Here is a 14,497-nt window from a genome sequence, read left to right on the forward strand (position 1 = left end):
ACATACAGAATTCTGATGTTTTTTATGCAGCCGAGAGGTACTAGTATCAGCCATGATACATCAGCACTCTTTTTCTTCCCTGAACCATAAATTGTATTATAGTCAATGATTCCCTGATAGATAGTAGTTCAATATTAAACACCAAATACGGTATTGGGGTCATTGATTGATATCTAATAAGAACAGTATTTCTGAAGATTTCATGCTGCCCCTGTCTGAATGAGTTTCTTCTGGATGTTTTACTTAGGTCCAGGGGTTTGTGTGTCATCTGAAAAATATAGCATCAAAGTTGTCCATGGACAGTGTCTGGTATTGTAGTTCAACTCCATTGACCATTGCATGGAACTGAACTGCTGTACTAGAGACAGCCCATGGACGACAGTGGTGTGGTTAAAAGGCACACCTTTGTATTTAAAGGAGAAGTCCCACCAAATTTAAAAAAAAGGAGAAATGCGGGAAAATAATAAACAATGTAAATTTGGCCATCCTCATGCCTCTGTAGTGCCGCTCCCAGGTCCCACTGATGGCGGTTGGATGTAATTGTCTGCTGAAAAATGGGTACACTGTGTACCTGGCTCTTCCAGCTGCAATGTCATGGCCTGGCTAATGGGTTTCCCGCTCAGTGTCCCACCCCAGTCACTGATTGGCTGGCAGTCACTCAGCTGGGTACGTAATGTTGCAGCTACAAGAGCTGCAGGACACTGGCGGCTGTCAGCTGGACCCAGGAGTGGCACTATGGGGTACAAGAATAGGAAACGTGACATTGTTTATTATTCTCTCTAACTACCCTGTGTTCCTGTCATTTTTGGATTTTGTGGGACTTCCCCCTTAATGCATCCTGCATTAGTGGTGCATTCATATAACTGCTGGCCAAAGTGGGGTATGGGCCAAAATGCATTAGGTTATTAATTAGCTACAGCGGTCATATATATGTATATTGTTATATCTGTACATTAAGAAATCCAGGGACAGAACTAGAGTGAAGGGGGACTGGTGAGTATGGCTTCCTTTTTTATTTTTATCATAATTCCAGTTGGTGGGTAACTTGGTAAAGAATTAGGAAAACCCCTGTAAATAGGTTGTCTCACAAATCAAAGTTGGTAAAATCTGATGTGTACCATATACTTATGTATAAAACAGTACAAATGAGCCATAGTGCGGCTCACAGAATAACACACATTATAAAGTTATACAACTTTGTAATGTATGTTATGTCTGTGAATCGTCCCCTTCCCCGTGTCTCACCACCCCCGCCCGTGTACCCGGAAGTGTGTGGTGCATTATACATTACCTGATCCGTGTCGAGGGCCGTCCGCCATTTTGTGCCAAACGTCATCTTCGGACGGACGAATCCCTGCCGCCGTCCCCCCTCCGCCGCGTCACAACTGTGCTCAGTTGCGATTGGCTGAGCACAGTTATGCTCAGCCAATCGCGGCTGAGAAGCTGATGACGCGGGGGGACAGTGGCAGCGATTCGGACGTCCGTCCGAAGATGACATTTGGCACAAGATGGCGGACGGGCTTGACACGGATCAGGTAATGTATAATGCACCACACTTCCGGGTACACGTGCGGGGGTGGTGGGACACGGGGAAGGGGGGCAATTCACAGACATAACATACATTACAAAGTTGTATAACTTTGTAATGTGTGTTATTCTGTGAATAATTTTTTAGCGCCGCACTACCCCTTTAAGTAAAATAAATTACATGCCTGCACTGCTTTCCCCCCATGGGTTTATCACATCCTGGTTTCTCCTCTGAACTGTAACCCTGCTGTTTCCCACAATTCCCCTTACTTACATGTGCAGTTAAAGGGAATGTGTCAGGACTCTGACACAACCTGAGTTGCTGAGAGTGTTATACAGGTCACATCGTTCATGTCGGCTGTTCGTTGTGTTCTATTACACAGGACAATTATTGGCCGAATACGGACGATAATCGTTCTGTTTAATAGGGCCTTTCATGTCACCAAGTGTCAAAGAGGAGTTCTGCCTCTCCAACCATGCTGTGCTCTATCACTCCTCCTCTTTGGTTCCTTGTCCTATCTTTTTTTGAATAATAATTTCATATCGGCCTCTAGGTCCCGCACCGTTGATGACGCACATGTAGGTACCATGTTGAATAGGGTGCTGTGACCTATATAACACTGAGTGCTGACAGATTCCCTTTAAGACCATCTGCCAATACTGATGGGTTTGATCCGGAGATTGCGATTGAACTGAGTATCGGTGACCCACCTTGGTTAATGCCCAGAGGCAGGTTATGACCAAGAGCACCAGGTTATCAAAACAAAGTATACCTATTTATCTAGTGGTTGTCTCAATACCACAATGCAATGCCACATATTACCACTATGGTAGTGGTGGAACATATTTATTAAAACCAATTTAAAAGCAGCCCCCCTTCCCCCCAGCTGATTAGCCCCTATACTATAAGCCACAGGACTGTGTATTTGGAGTCTTTCTGAATCCCTCTTCTATGCTCGCAGTATGTTTTGCAGTATCCTGATAAGCCTTACACTTTAGCAACAAACAAAATAATTGAAAATGCGTTTCAGTAACTCGCAATACATTGGGCACAGAGTATATTTTTCTGAAAACTGTGTGGTTATGGAATTTTTCATAGCACATTTATCAGTTTTGGGAGACAGATATTGTGTTGATGCAATGCTCGCTTAATCCAAGCAGCCTTTCAAGCTAGCAGATAAGGGGGCCGTAACTCACTTAAACGAGCATTGAACAAAACAGGAGATGACAGATATTATACTTGTATCGTGGCTGGAAATATTCTTACCGGTGATATGAAACGATAGTGGTATATAAAGGGATAGTATTTTTGTATCACGCTGACAGTTTAGTTACCCTATGAAAATACTGAGGTCATTTTAACACTGCAGGTATTTAATAATGTACGTGATGATGGAATGTAAAGGAGTAGCTAAAAACCACATTGAAATCAATCTGAAAGATTGAGTTAACAATCATCATAACCTGAAACGGGTACATTATGTGGTCATTGCTTGCCTATCATAGAGGCATACCACTCCATTGCCATGGAGGCCATGCCAATAGGGGTCGGGATCTTAGTGTAAAATGTTCATGTGCATTGGGAGAATGGGAAAGATAACTGTTGGCCGACGTATCTAGCCACCTTTCGGCTGCATTCACATGATCCGTACTGCGATTCAAAGGAGGATTGCGGCACGGATCCCCCCTGGGGCCCAGCATGGCTCCCCCCCCGCCCCCCCGGCAGCAGAGATGAAGATGACAGGAGCGCATGATGTCATTGCATCTACTACTCACCGGCTACACACGTTCACCGGAAGTGGCCTGGACTACGCAGCTGGGGAGAAGAAGGCAGCGTAGTCCAGGCCACTTCTAGTGAACGTAGTAGCTGGCCTGCATGTTAGAATAGGTGTGTAGTAGATGCGATGACAGGAGAGAAAACTATGCAGTGGGGGGGTTGTTGATCTGTCACGGATCATGTGAATGGCTGCATTAACTTTAATGGTACCTAAAATTGTCTGTGGTCGCATGACGGGACGTGTGAATGCAGCCTTAGATGGGCAGTAATATTATCATATTACCCACCCATTCAGTCTGCTTTGGGATTGATTTTTACAGATTATTCCTTTCTTCCTATACTGTGTGTAGTGAAAGGTTTCCATTTCAGTATAGGCTGTAAAATGAGAGCTCCTTTCTACACCATATTAGTTTGGCCACTAGATGTCTTGTCTGTAAATCACTATATTTCTGTTTACATGAATATGATTCCTGACCAGTTAGTTTTCGCCATCTAACTTGCATATCAATTTGTAACTTGTAACAATATACTGACTTATTTTCTTTATTGGTGTTTGCAGTCAGAACAAGAATTTTACACAGTAGAACTTGATAGAGGTACTAAAGGATTTGGTTTCAGTCTACGAGGAGGCCGGGAGTATAATATGGACCTTTACGTTCTGCGTCTTGCAGAGGATGGACCAGCGGAGAGATGCGGGAAGATGAGGGTATGTTTACATTTACTCCAGCATTTACAACATTTAAACAATTGTGTAGAATGGATTCTTGAAATACAATTTCTAAACAGATTTAAGGTAGGCATTGGTGAATTACTAGGCTTTGTCACATACCTTACGATCTGATGGTAGGGGGTGTGGTGCCTGATAATTTTATTTAAAAGGATGTATTTTTTTAGCAGTGGTATCACTAAAAAGGTCCCCATACACCTCTCCTGAACAACCACAGACAGATGATTCTGGTTGATGTAGGGATCAGGTGTGATGTAAAATCACTGCCTGAATCCTTTGTTCTGGCAGAGATAAGCTAAAGCCAGAGCTCTCTAACTGGGACTTACTCCTCCCCATGCAGAACGTTCCTGTGTAATGAACATGTTCATTCTTTGAGAGGAGAGGGAGCGGACAGGCGCGCGCTCTCCCATTCGCTCAAAGCAGCACACTGAGCACGGCGCGGAATTGCGCCGTGTTTGCTCAGTGTGAACCGGCCCTAAGGGGAGCAGGGGGGTTAGACAGGAGAGATAATTGAAGGTCAAAAAGACAGAAATTCCAGTAGCCAGACCCCAAACCTTAGGTGAGCTGCTTTAAACAGTGATTCATAGTAATTTCTTTTATTAATTTGAAAAGAATCAGTAGCTAAGGTTGGTCAGATATGTAAAGCGACACTCCAACAACACATTATTTTACCCTCCCAGCATAAGGCTGGTAAGGGAAAAGGGCCTCCTTGCTTCCCTCTTCTACCGGGCGCTCCTTTTTCCCAGTATGTTACCTACTTCATTCTCTACTTGCTGTGTGGCCATGGAGTAACTTTCTCAGTGTAACTCTGAGAGTCCATAAGCACCTTATACAGTAACATTAAGAGAGTGACTTCTGTCCACCCACAAACCCTAGTGGTCCTCACCTGCATTATACTGCAACAGTACAAAAACATTTCCCTGGAGTGTCCCTTTAAATATGTCCTAAGTGATATATTTAAACAGTAAGTCTATGTTCACCTTAGTTGTAGTTTATCGCTAGGTTTTCTTGTTAGTGGCTAGGAGACTATGAAATATAGAAACACATTTTTATACTTTATTTCCAGTATTAATTAATTTTTATCTTGACTTATAGGTTGGTGATGAAATTCTGGAAATCAATGGGGAGAGCACAAAGAACATGAAGCATGCTCGGGCAATTGAACTGATAAAAAATGGCGGCCGGCGAGTGCGTCTGAGTCTGAAACGCGGGGACGGTTCAGTGCCGGAATATGGTGGGTCAAACTCTGAAAACATTCCTTTGCTCCCTACCATCACTCCATGAATGATCTCTCTCTGTCAAGAATCTGGAGCAGGAAATACCTTTTTTCTTTTTTTCTTTTAATCACCAGTGTCTTACCAACTTTTGCGAAATATGGTTAATTGCTTCGCTTGTACTGATTTTTTTCCGCTCTCCTCAACCTCTTCTTGCTTCTGTGGACTTGGGGCTCAGTAGGAGGAAAATTAAAAAAAATAAATAATCAACGTAGCATCTTTGGTGAAGGAGAAACTTAAAACAAACCTTGTCTATTTGTTAAAACTCAACTGTGTTGAACTGTGCCAAACTGTTTTCATCCTTTTGTAACAAATAAGGAACCCGCCATTTCAAAAACAAAAACAAAACCACATAACAAAAACCAACAACAAAAAATTGTAATTCTTACTGGAAATTTCACACGTTGACTCCTTCCTAATTTGCCTGCGCTGTTGCATAAAGTTTGTGAATTGTCAATTTTCTGCTTTTTCAAGCAGTGTTTAACCAGATAAGATAAAGATTTTATTTGTCAAAAGCTTAAATGAAAAAAAAAAGGAAATTTTATTTAAAGAAAAACTATATGCTATCAGGGAACTGGATATTCAGAACGTAATTCTATTTTACGTGAGAGGATGTTCTAGTGAAGACTGTATTAAATAACTTATATTGTAAAATATTCCTATTTAAGAGAATTGCTGATAGGGCCATATATATATATATATTTATATATAAGGCTTTTCCCAACCAAAGGTCTTTGAGGTTTCTATGAAAGCTGATCTGAATTCATTTCATCCCGAATTTTAATTTATGCCACCATCAACCCATATGACTTGTTACAATCCATTCTAATCTGCTTGTTACAATTGCTAATTTTATTAAGAGAGCCTGGGATCTAGTAGATTCTCTCTGTATAGATCCCAGATGAATGCCCTATTCACTGTGAGTGATAAAAGCTGTTTAGCATGCATGCCAATACAGGCTGCATTGCAGGTGAAAATTTTTAGCAGCATAGACATGTGACTATAGATGACCTTTTTTTATATTTAAAGGGGAAGCATCAACTTTATTGTATAGTAGCAGTTGGCACAAACTCAAAACCAATCACTGTTTATTATTAATTAGTAATATAATATAATTTAAGCATAAATAAAAGTTTAAAGGGATAGTCTATAATAAAACAAATGGTGTCTGAAATTTTACCATAGGCCGTATGTAGTGTTGTAGCATAGTGCCTGCAACACTTAGGAACAGCCCACAGGCAAGAGTGGTGCTGTTTCTGGTGTTAATGCGTACATATTCTCTTATCCTGGAGAATTTCTTTTTACTTCTATGTAAATATATATAAAGGTTTTGCAAAACTGGAGATGTGAGATAAAATAGTGATCATAAGGACAGGGACTTTTTTCATTGAAAAACACTAGCTAACCCATCTTCAGCCTCAAATGGCTGTTCAAACAGAATAGATTGTGATACTTGGTCTGCCAAAAATATAAATTGCCTATTACACGGGGCGATGTGGAGAGCAAGTAAGGGCCGACCTGTCAAGTCAGCGCTCACTTGCTCCTGGTTCCCCTGCCAGCTGCTGGTGCTATTATACACACCAACAGCGAGCGAGGAGGAGCGGGTAATAGCCGGGGGGGCCACAGTGCGCTGATTGTTAGATCATTCAAGCAGCCCATAGGAGACATTGGCAGTCTGCTGTCATCGCTCCTATTACGCGGAGAGACTGCAGCAGATTGCAGCTAGGCTGATTGTTGGCGTTTCAGCCTGTGCATGTCGGCTGATCATTGTCTTCTATTACACAAAGCGATTATCGGCCGATAATCACTTAGTGTAATAGGGCCTTAAGCTTGTGAGGTCTATATCTGTAGACTATCTGTCCTTATGGCATAAGTGATGCTGGATGTTTTCTACTAATCTGTCCTTCCTGGGGATGAATGTAGCTTTAAGGTATCTAGCAGTCTCTTGCCCTTTGGTAGAAATACTATTCTTCTGCATATTTATAGGGGTATCTGAGGGTAAATAGTTTTTCATGGGCAACAAGTTCAAGTTTGCATGGGCAATTAAAAAAATGTCCTATTAAGGAATAAGTGGCTACTAGAGGTGATTTGTTATTTGGCATCCCTTCTATTTGCCTATAGAGTGAATTACCACTACATGTATTATCACCCATGCATGACCCAGATGGCCAGTAACTTTAAAGGGCCCCATGTAGTAAAAATTTAGTGATCTTATTTTGAGACCGCTTGGTAACCCCAGGGTTTGTCTGGAATAAAAGTACATGCTTCCGGGGCTGCGGCGGAAGATGTAAGTGACATATACTAACCTGTCCCGTTCCACTGCTACTGCCGGATTTCTAGTTGCACACTCTCTGGTGCTTCAGCAATTTCAAAATATGCTCTCATGCAATTGAAGCTAAGCATTTTCAGTATAGAGCCTATGCCGAGCTTCCATTTCCAGTTCCAGCAGCAGTGGAACAGGACTGGTAAGTACGTATCACTAATTTGTCCCCCACAGCCCTGGCAAAATGTAATTTTATTTAGGACAACTTTAAGTTTTGGCTTGGACTGAAGCAGGAGGCCCTGCATTGTCAGCTTACTATACAGCTCAGAGTACTCCCTTCTCCCACATCTACCCTACTCTCAACTTCATAAACCCCAGCATTCTTCTATGTAGGAATGCTCATCTTCATTACAAGTTTTAATATTTTAAAACTCTTCCTTACCTTGTGTGTTACTTCTCCTTTCACTTCCAAGTTCTTGGCCTTGCATTGTCCATAAACTAACACATCTGTATGACAAAAGTTCCTGTGGCTGACAGCCTCAAACTGTCTTTATTTCAACAGGGTGAGGGAGATACTTTATACCACTGCTTGACATGTTCCTGATCCACTTTTCCTCCCCAACATCTCTGATAGTCAGCAGCAACCCTTCCTCATGTGCATTAGATTGCTGTGATCCACCAACATTAAAAAAAAAATGTTTCTGTGTTTACATTTTGTTTTTTTAACAAATGGCTGTGTGTAGTGAAAAAAATTATTCATACTCGCCCCCACCAGTTACCTGAAGTTCCCATTTCAGTCCCTTACAGTCAATGATTCTTACTGCTTCCAAGAGTTGTTTAAGCAGGTTCTGCCCACTCAGCCAATCACTATTCAAAGCTCTGTCCTGTTTCAGTCAATGATTGGCTTAGCAGGCAAGTCCTGCTCAGAAGCAGGAACAAGCAGTAAAGGGTGAGGAACTGAAAGATGCTGGGACAGGGTAAGGTGAGTATCACCTAACTTTTAGTTTTCCCCACACGCATATATATATATAGTAAACACAGTCAACCGCTTTAATTTTCTTATTTCCACATTGTATAGTGCTAGCTTAAGGTATTACAAAAATGAAAGTGATGCTTCCCCTTTAATGAATAGTTGCCAAATATGAAGAGTTTTGAAAATTTCATATGAGATGACATGTTTCCTAGCAACTGTGCTGCAATTTATTTTTTTAAATAAAAACATGAAAAAAATTAAGAGCAGAAATATCGATGGCATTTGAACAAGGTCCACAGCATCAAATAGACACAACATATCACCTTTAACCAGTTATAACTATACAAGGGGGAAAAGCAAAAATTAGCCTCAGAATGAATTGTATAAGATTGCAATGCTGTTGGCATCTATTTTCTGTATATATTTTTACTGTCGATTACTTATTGATTTCCCATTAAGATGCACTGTATTGTAAATTACCCATTGTATGACTTGTCCTGTTGTGAGGTGTTTCGCCTCTTTACGACATGGCTGTTGCACTGATAAAACAGATAGGAAGCCAATTAAATGAAAAAATGTTTTTTTCTTTCCTTAATTTTTTTTTTTTAGTTTTCCTGTTTTAAAAGAAAAGTCAGAGACTTTGAAAGTTGTGCTGCTAAAAAGTACAGGTGTAAAAGGTCACGGGGTTACTTGTTCCTTGGCCCCTATTTATTACAAATGTGAAGTTCCAGCATATTACCTCTTAAATGGAACATGCTTCACAGTGAGGCTGTATCATTTTGTAATGAGTTTTTGTATTTTAATTTTACTGTTGTGGTCTGCTGTGGACTTGTATATATAATATATATCTATTTTTTTTGTTGAATGTAAATGTTTTTTTTTTCTGGCATCTTGTCTGTTTCCCGTTTTTTGGAAAAAAAAAAGTTATTCTAGTCTTGTCTGTTAAAAAGCAAAAATTCACATCCCAGATGCCTAATGTCACTATAGAAACTGCAGATTTCACAGCCTTATTTGGATGTCATCTAGCCAACCTGGTCGGAATTCAAAATAAACCATCCTGAAATATGAAGATTGAATAATTTGTTTCTCCTTTCCTCTTTCAGTATGTAGGGTTTCTAAATCTTCTGCTTTTTCTCTTTCTTTCTCTCTGTTTTTCACTTCTTCTCTTGGTGCGGGGGCTATACCTTCTTCAGCGATGATACCTCCTAATATCGCTGCATGTATGAGAAATGAAAAGCTCGGCGAGCCTTGCATCTACCTTATGGGCCAAAATCAAACTACGGTTTGTAGCTAAATCACTATTAGGTGTTTCTGTGCTGTGGCCTAATTATTACCCATTGCTTGTGCTTTGCTAAACCTATCTAAGTGTAAAGCAACTCATAAACACCTTGCATTTCCCTGACCCGTATCTATAAGTACACTACTGGATGTTAAACATGCAAGCCTTGTTATTCCATTGCAACCATATTGCAAAATTATGCTTGCAAGCTTAAGTGACACTTTTTTCCAAAAAGAAAAAAAAAAATTGTCCTCTTATGCTCGTCAATCAGTAACACATTGACAATGCTGGTTTTGTGGTGTCAGGTTTGTATGTGCTTTAATGCATCTTATAGTTCAGTTATGAGTAGACATTTAAAGAAGACTTTAGGTTTACTTTGCGGATTATATAAAAACATTACTGTCGTGTATTGATCAAGCCGTGTTACTAAGGTGCTACTAAGATAACCTTCATATCTACTACTCAACTCTTGGGAAAGGTGGCTTAACTAGTAGAAGTTCCAACAAGATATGGGTGGATCTACACCAGTGTTTCTCAACTCCAGTTCTTATAAAGGGGTCATCCGACCTTAGAAAAACATGGCCACTTTTTTCCAGAGACAGCATGACTCTTGTCTCAAGTTTGGATGGGGTTTTGCAACTCGGTTCCATTTGAAGTGAGTTGAGCTTAATTACAAATCACACCTGAACTGGGCAAGAGTTGTGTTGTTTCTGGAAGAAAGTGGCCATGTTTTTCTAATGGATAGTCCCTTTAAGCATGGTTTGAGAATAGCCCATAGAGTAAACACCTATAACTGTTCCTGATACATTGACAAGAACCGGTGCAAAAATCCTGAAAACCTGATCTTTGGGGGGTTTGTAAGTACTGGAGTTTGCAAAACAATAGTCTACACCATTGATGGTTGGACATTTGTCCATAATCAACTTAGCCCTTATAAAAAAATAAGTGATGAAGCTGGTTTCCTCAAATTGGCCAACAGGGTAGGCTCAAAAGATAGCTAAATATCCAAGGTGATAGTGGAAAGTTAGCAAAAGCGGTTATTAGCAGGTGTTCTTCATGTCATACTAAGACACTACATCTACTCCAATGAGATTATTCCTTAAAATTGTACATATTTAAGGCAAATAGAATTATTTTTAAGAAAGAAAAAACATTCAAGATAAAATCCATCAATAGATGGAAGCAAACGTTGTCTAACTAATGTATGTGCTAAATAAAAAACATTGTAAATATCTTAGATTAACAGGCTTCAGTTAATACCTGTACTGACCGCTTTAACAAATGTGTGTTGCAGTCACTAACCTAGGCGAGGAGATCTTTCACATGCATATATACATCCAAAACTAATTTTATTTTTCCTCTCCAGAACCCAGTGACAGGAACAGCCCCACAGCCAGCTCACAAAATCTTTCGAAAATGAACACCCTACCATCTGAAAGACATCCCATGCCATTGGAGTTCAGTTACCCGCCAAATACCCACAAATCATTACAGCATGAGGAAAAACGGACTTATGTCAAAGACCCTAAAAGCAACAGGGACTATAATAGACAACATAACGACCATCACACTTGGAATGGGTCTTCTAAAAATTATTCTGTACAAAGTAGCCGCAGGGACAGGTCCCCTGAGGCAAGATATGCAAGGCAAGGAGAAAAAATGGTAGTGAATGGACAGAAAAAAATGTCTCCTGAGAAGAGAGCTGAAGCAATGAGGACCAATGAAAATACATTGGAAAGGAAAGAGAGGGAGAGGAATGAACGAAGGAGAGACGATTCTCCTCGCAGAACAAGGGAAAGGTCACCTGTGCGAAAAAGGGATGGGTCACCTAGTCGAAGAAGAAAATCACTAGATCGGTTTATGGATCCAAGAAGATCACCTGATCGAAAAAGAGAGAGTTCTCCTGATAGGAGAAGGGCAAAATCATCTGACAGAAGAAGAGAGAGATCTCCTGATAGAAGAAGAGACCGCTCACCTGAGAGGAGAAGGGAGAGATCCCCAGACAGAAGAAGTCGAGATCAAAAATCTAGCAACAGAGATCGGGATGAAAACAGTGTAAAGCATGACACGTTGAGAAGTTCTAAGCATCCCTCGGCACAGCGGAGGAGACCCTATAAGGAATGTAGCACAGATCTCAGTATCTGATACATCTTATGTCACATTCTGTTATCTGAGGAGGCTCTGAGAACAATAAATTCTTAATAGTGTCTTACTAAAAAACCTAACACCCAGTGATCCCGGAGTTCCATGCAGAAGAAACCTTACTAAAAAAGTGTTGTGCCTGATGTACATTAAAGAAAGTATTTTTGATGTATCTTTTTTTTTAATTTATTTGCCAAATGTAAACCCCTAAGGGATATAACATGTTCTTCAAGAAGCTATATTATTGACAATGTTCATTTATGGACTTTTATTTCTAAACATTTCTTCTGTGGAACATGTTGATGGCACTGGAAGGCAAACCGCAAATTTTTTCTTGTGTTTTTCTTTTTTTTTTGGCTAGACTTTATTAACACATTTTTTGACTGTTAATTAGTTACTTAAAAATTACAGGTAATTTAATGGAATTATGATTAACTGAACTATGAATCATGGTTACATTGGCTGGTGGTAGGAGTTGTCGAAATGTAGAAGACTTGATCGAAAAGCAGGGAAGCAGGGAAGATACCTGAGACTACTATTGCAATGAAGGACATATACAAGCACACTTCGCACAAGGATATTCATATAACTGGTGTTGGTTGTTAGGTGGACCTGTAGTGGTGGGGTTAAAACTCCTGAAAGATACCTGACAAAAACTGCTTGCCGTGGTTATTGAGAACACAGGGTGCTTAAGTAAGATCATAGCATACTTCTACTTGATCATAGGGTCCTGCGGTGGCTAATAGTCTATTTTGCTACAATATTCTGTTGGCACCTATCCTCTAAATACGCAATTATGTTAAATTTTTTACATTTTGCTTTTTTATGAACAAGAGGGAACTACAGTGTTCCAGTGGGAATGTTGAGGTATGTAGGTCCCAATGCATGACCTAAAAACAAATCTTTTTTCTTTTTCTTTTTTTAATTTTTTATTATAAGTTTTCTACAGCAGCTGTTGTCACGTCTGCTGTGTATTCTTGGTCCAAGATAATATTGCGTTACTGCCTAGCTGAGCCGAAATGTCTGCCATCGCTCTGAATCTGCTGCTTTTACAGTGCATTGGTGTAAAAAAAATACATATTTTCATACTGACACGAATGAGCATTGCGAGTCTATCACTGTTGTTGCTATGGTACTGTACAAAAAAAAAAAACGGCCAATCATTGTGTGTACAGAGTTGAAATTGTAATTATTCAAGCTTGTTAAAATAACAAAATGCCTTTTTTTCCATGTATAAAAGATACTTTATGACGATAAAAAAAAATCATGCAAGGAATGTGATAAGTGTTTATATTTCTGAGAATGGAGAGAATTATGAATCGGGATATATTTTAATGTAAACTAAATCAGGTATGTAAAGGTGTATTTTCTTTCTGAATTCCGAATCAAAACTTTAGGTTTTTCTTTTATGCCTATTTTTTCCCATTTTTGAGGCCAGGATTAGGTTCCAGCATTGCGGATCTCCATGATAAAGCACTTGTATACACTCTTCAATCATCATATCTTGTACCTGATCCATGGCGTTCTACTATGTCTTGATGAAAAGAGGTTTGTGGGCCAATCTTTTGTTTGAATACTATGCATAGATTGATTCAACGCTGTCCATGCCGTTGCTTTATTTAACATTTGGGAATTGATACATGACATTGATTTGATTGAAGCTGATTGTGGACTTTGCCAGTACAGGCTTCCTAACCTGGGACAGAACACAATGTATGTAGCTAGACAAGCAAGTCTGTGAATGCTATTTTTATTATAAATAAAGTTTTCAATACAAAACAATCTTTGTGTTCTAAAAGATGACGCTCCGCATGTTCATTTTTGCATCTGAGTTATTGAAATTAAATAATGGAGATGATATTCTTTTTACTTGCCTTGATGGTTTTCTTTTTGTATCAGTAACACAAAGCAAAACCAAAGCAAAAGTGGACTCTGTTGTGTAGAGTTAAACCTGTATAATTTATTCCAAGCCTCCTTTATCTAACACCACTTCTTTCTGTGCAATATCTTTCTAAATTTCTGTAATGGCTATTGTGGTTCTGTACTAAGGGATATCCATATAATTGTATACAAATTCTTGAAATTAGTTGTTTGCTTTATCTATGATTTGTCATTTTCCTTTAAAGGTCTTATCGGAAACTGAATATTATCAGTATGAAACATCTATTGTTTTTAACTCAGATATATCAGAACATTTTTCAAGTCTTAAACTCAATCATTTTGGGTCATATTTTGTCATCTTGAAAACTGTGATATTCTATGTGCTAGGTACGTAAAGAAGAAGGTGGATTCGGGCTGAACAAGATGGACAAGCAACGCCTTCTGTTCAATCTAATCTCCAACTCCATCTTAAAGTTTATTTACAGGAACCGATAAAACATCTACTGTAAAACAATGAGTTGCTACATGTAGAGGACACACGAGTTAACCAACAAAAAAATACATTTGCTCATCTCTAGTAGGGCCATTCTATATAGCTTGACCTTCATCGTTGGGTTTTCGATTTGTAAATATATCAATTCGATAGGATTTGTA

The 14,497-nt window shown here is 39.5% G+C and overlaps 1 protein-coding gene across 7 annotated transcripts in view; it reads left to right on the forward strand.

The window, feature by feature from the left end:
• MAGI1 (membrane associated guanylate kinase, WW and PDZ domain containing 1) overlaps positions 1–14,002 on the forward strand; it is a 432,174-nt gene extending 418,172 nt beyond the window's left edge. For all 7 annotated transcript variants that reach the window (XM_069966917.1, XM_069966921.1, XM_069966920.1 and 4 more), the window contains 3 exons: positions 3,864–4,010; positions 5,127–5,265; positions 11,187–14,002. In XM_069966917.1, the coding sequence (XP_069823018.1) occupies positions 3,864–4,010; positions 5,127–5,265; positions 11,187–11,965 (1,065 nt within the window). In that variant the 3' untranslated portion in view covers positions 11,966–14,002. The remainder of the gene's footprint in view (positions 1–3,863; positions 4,011–5,126; positions 5,266–11,186) is intronic.
• Positions 14,003–14,497: the final 495 nt, after the last annotated feature.

The sequence above is a fragment of the Dendropsophus ebraccatus genome, chromosome 4, assembly GCF_027789765.1.
Source record: "Dendropsophus ebraccatus isolate aDenEbr1 chromosome 4, aDenEbr1.pat, whole genome shotgun sequence".
Classification (NCBI taxonomy): domain Eukaryota; kingdom Metazoa; phylum Chordata; class Amphibia; order Anura; family Hylidae; genus Dendropsophus; species Dendropsophus ebraccatus.